The sequence below is a fragment of the Phaethon lepturus genome, unplaced genomic scaffold (assembly GCF_000687285.1).
Source record: "Phaethon lepturus isolate BGI_N335 unplaced genomic scaffold, ASM68728v1 scaffold7043, whole genome shotgun sequence".
NCBI lineage: Eukaryota > Metazoa > Chordata > Aves > Phaethontiformes > Phaethontidae > Phaethon > Phaethon lepturus.
This window is the reverse complement of record NW_010529627.1, coordinates 10,678-12,490: the sequence shown is the minus strand read 5'-3', so window position 1 is coordinate 12,490 and position 1,813 is coordinate 10,678. Positions and strand designations below refer to the sequence as shown.

Sequence of the window (1,813 nt, the reverse complement as noted above, 5' to 3'; positions counted from 1 at the left end):
CTGAACCTGAACTCTGTTTTCCATTTCAGCAAATCGCAGTCCCTGACAAACACCTTCAGCATATCAGAATCATCTCAGCGGGGAAATGCCAGTGAAGATGAAGCAAAAGCCGAGACCATTCGCAACCTGAGGAAATCATTTGCTAGCCTGTTTTCCGATTAACAGCCTCGTAGCTGGATCTGTGCTTTTGTCAGCCCCCACTCTTCATATTGGCATACCTGATGTCATCCTGGAATATACTCAATGGTACCCAGCGATTTGCAATTAACATCTGGGTAAAGGGAATTCAGAAAACTATAGTTGTTTTAATACAAAGAAAATATTCTAATAACTGTCTGAAAAGTGACTGTATAAAAGTGGCACTATTTCATTGGGTTTTGTGCATTATCAGAATAACATCTGTTCAAATGACTGACCTGTAAAGCAAATTTTAGTCTTGCTAACCCTTGTGGAGTCAGTGAAGTTATGACAGTGCAAACTAGATTTTGTTCTGATTTGTATATAGTCAATACAATTGCTAACTTCCAATTACTGAATCCTTGTTGAGGTAGAGCTAAAAAAAAGAAAGGCTTATTTCAAAAACGGATGTGCAAAGATAGAGTTAAGAATAAGTATTCATTGATGGATAAAGTGAGCATGCTTGAGCATAGAAACAGTGAACTGTGGAACTTCATGATACCAACTTTATAAATAAAGTCACTTTTCAGAGCAAAACTACATTCAATTTAAGTACAGTACCAGGCATCAGTAAACGCCAAAAATCACATGAGCAGGTCATCCAGATGGACTGCTGGTTTGTTCCAGATCACTCTGCTCATAGCAGATAAAACGTCTCTGTTTCATGCCTTGCATTTATGTCCCCTGCACGTGATTCTGAGTTCCGAGAGAAAAATGTCATGTTCTAACCCTGTAGCCTTAGCTCAAAAATAACCTGAGAAATGGGCCTTCCACACAAATAACAACTTCTTCCCCTGTCCCTGGAAACATCAGAGTTCATGTTCACAGTTCACACAAATTCCAGACAATACCCAAGCACTTTGGTGTCTTGGTCGCATCTGGCTAAGTATGTCCCCCAGGAATATGCTTAATTAATAGCAGAGCTGATGAAGTGCACATACTTGTGTGCTGAGTGTTCCATAATACAGAATGGACAGAGAGATAGAGTGAAATCCTGTCTCCCTCCTTGAACTCCCATTGACTTCACTGGGGTGAGTGCAAAATGAATGCAAGGTGACAAACCTGCAATAGAACAGGAAAACTATCCTTTACAAGTAAGACCAGCTGAGGTCCATCCAGAGACCATGGAGGGGCATGTATGGGATTGCCCCAAGCAGGTAATGATCAGTATTAGTCTTCCCCAGCCACCACCCCTGAGAATTGTTCCTCCAGAGAAGACAGAGGTGCATCTTTACCAGGTGTGCTTTTCCTCTAAGCCTGCAACACAGAATGAAGCTGTGTATGAGCACATATACTAGAACTGGGATGTGGCAAAGAACAAGAATGACGCAAACGACATTCATGATTGAAAAAAACACCTCGGGTAAATCAGCGTGTCTATGGCTATTTCTACCAGCTGAGAACCTAGCCCTTGCACCGTGGTAGTTCTATCTGTAACACACCTACTGCAAGCATCAGTCCCCATCCCACCTCCTGAACTTGATTCTTCAAGTTTTGTGCAGTACTTTAGTCACAAACCACGCATACAGCTTCAAGACCAGACTTTGGGCTTTGTGTTTCCCTTAGCAACTTCACACTGATGACACTTCGGAATCCCAAGGGAGGCAGGGAGGTCAGTAAGTTAAAAACATTTGAG

General features: G+C 42.0%; 1 protein-coding gene across 1 annotated transcript in view; it reads left to right on the top strand.

The window, feature by feature from the left end:
- Nucleotides 1-472, top strand: part of LOC104618410 (synapsin-3-like) — a 33,902-nt gene extending 33,430 nt beyond the window's left edge. Inside the window, exon 9 of the mRNA XM_010283992.1 lies at nucleotides 30-472. Coding sequence (XP_010282294.1) covers nucleotides 30-162 — 133 coding nt within the window. The 3' untranslated portion in view covers nucleotides 163-472. The remainder of the gene's footprint in view (nucleotides 1-29) is intronic.
- The last annotated feature ends 1,341 nt before the right edge of the window (nucleotides 473-1,813 follow it).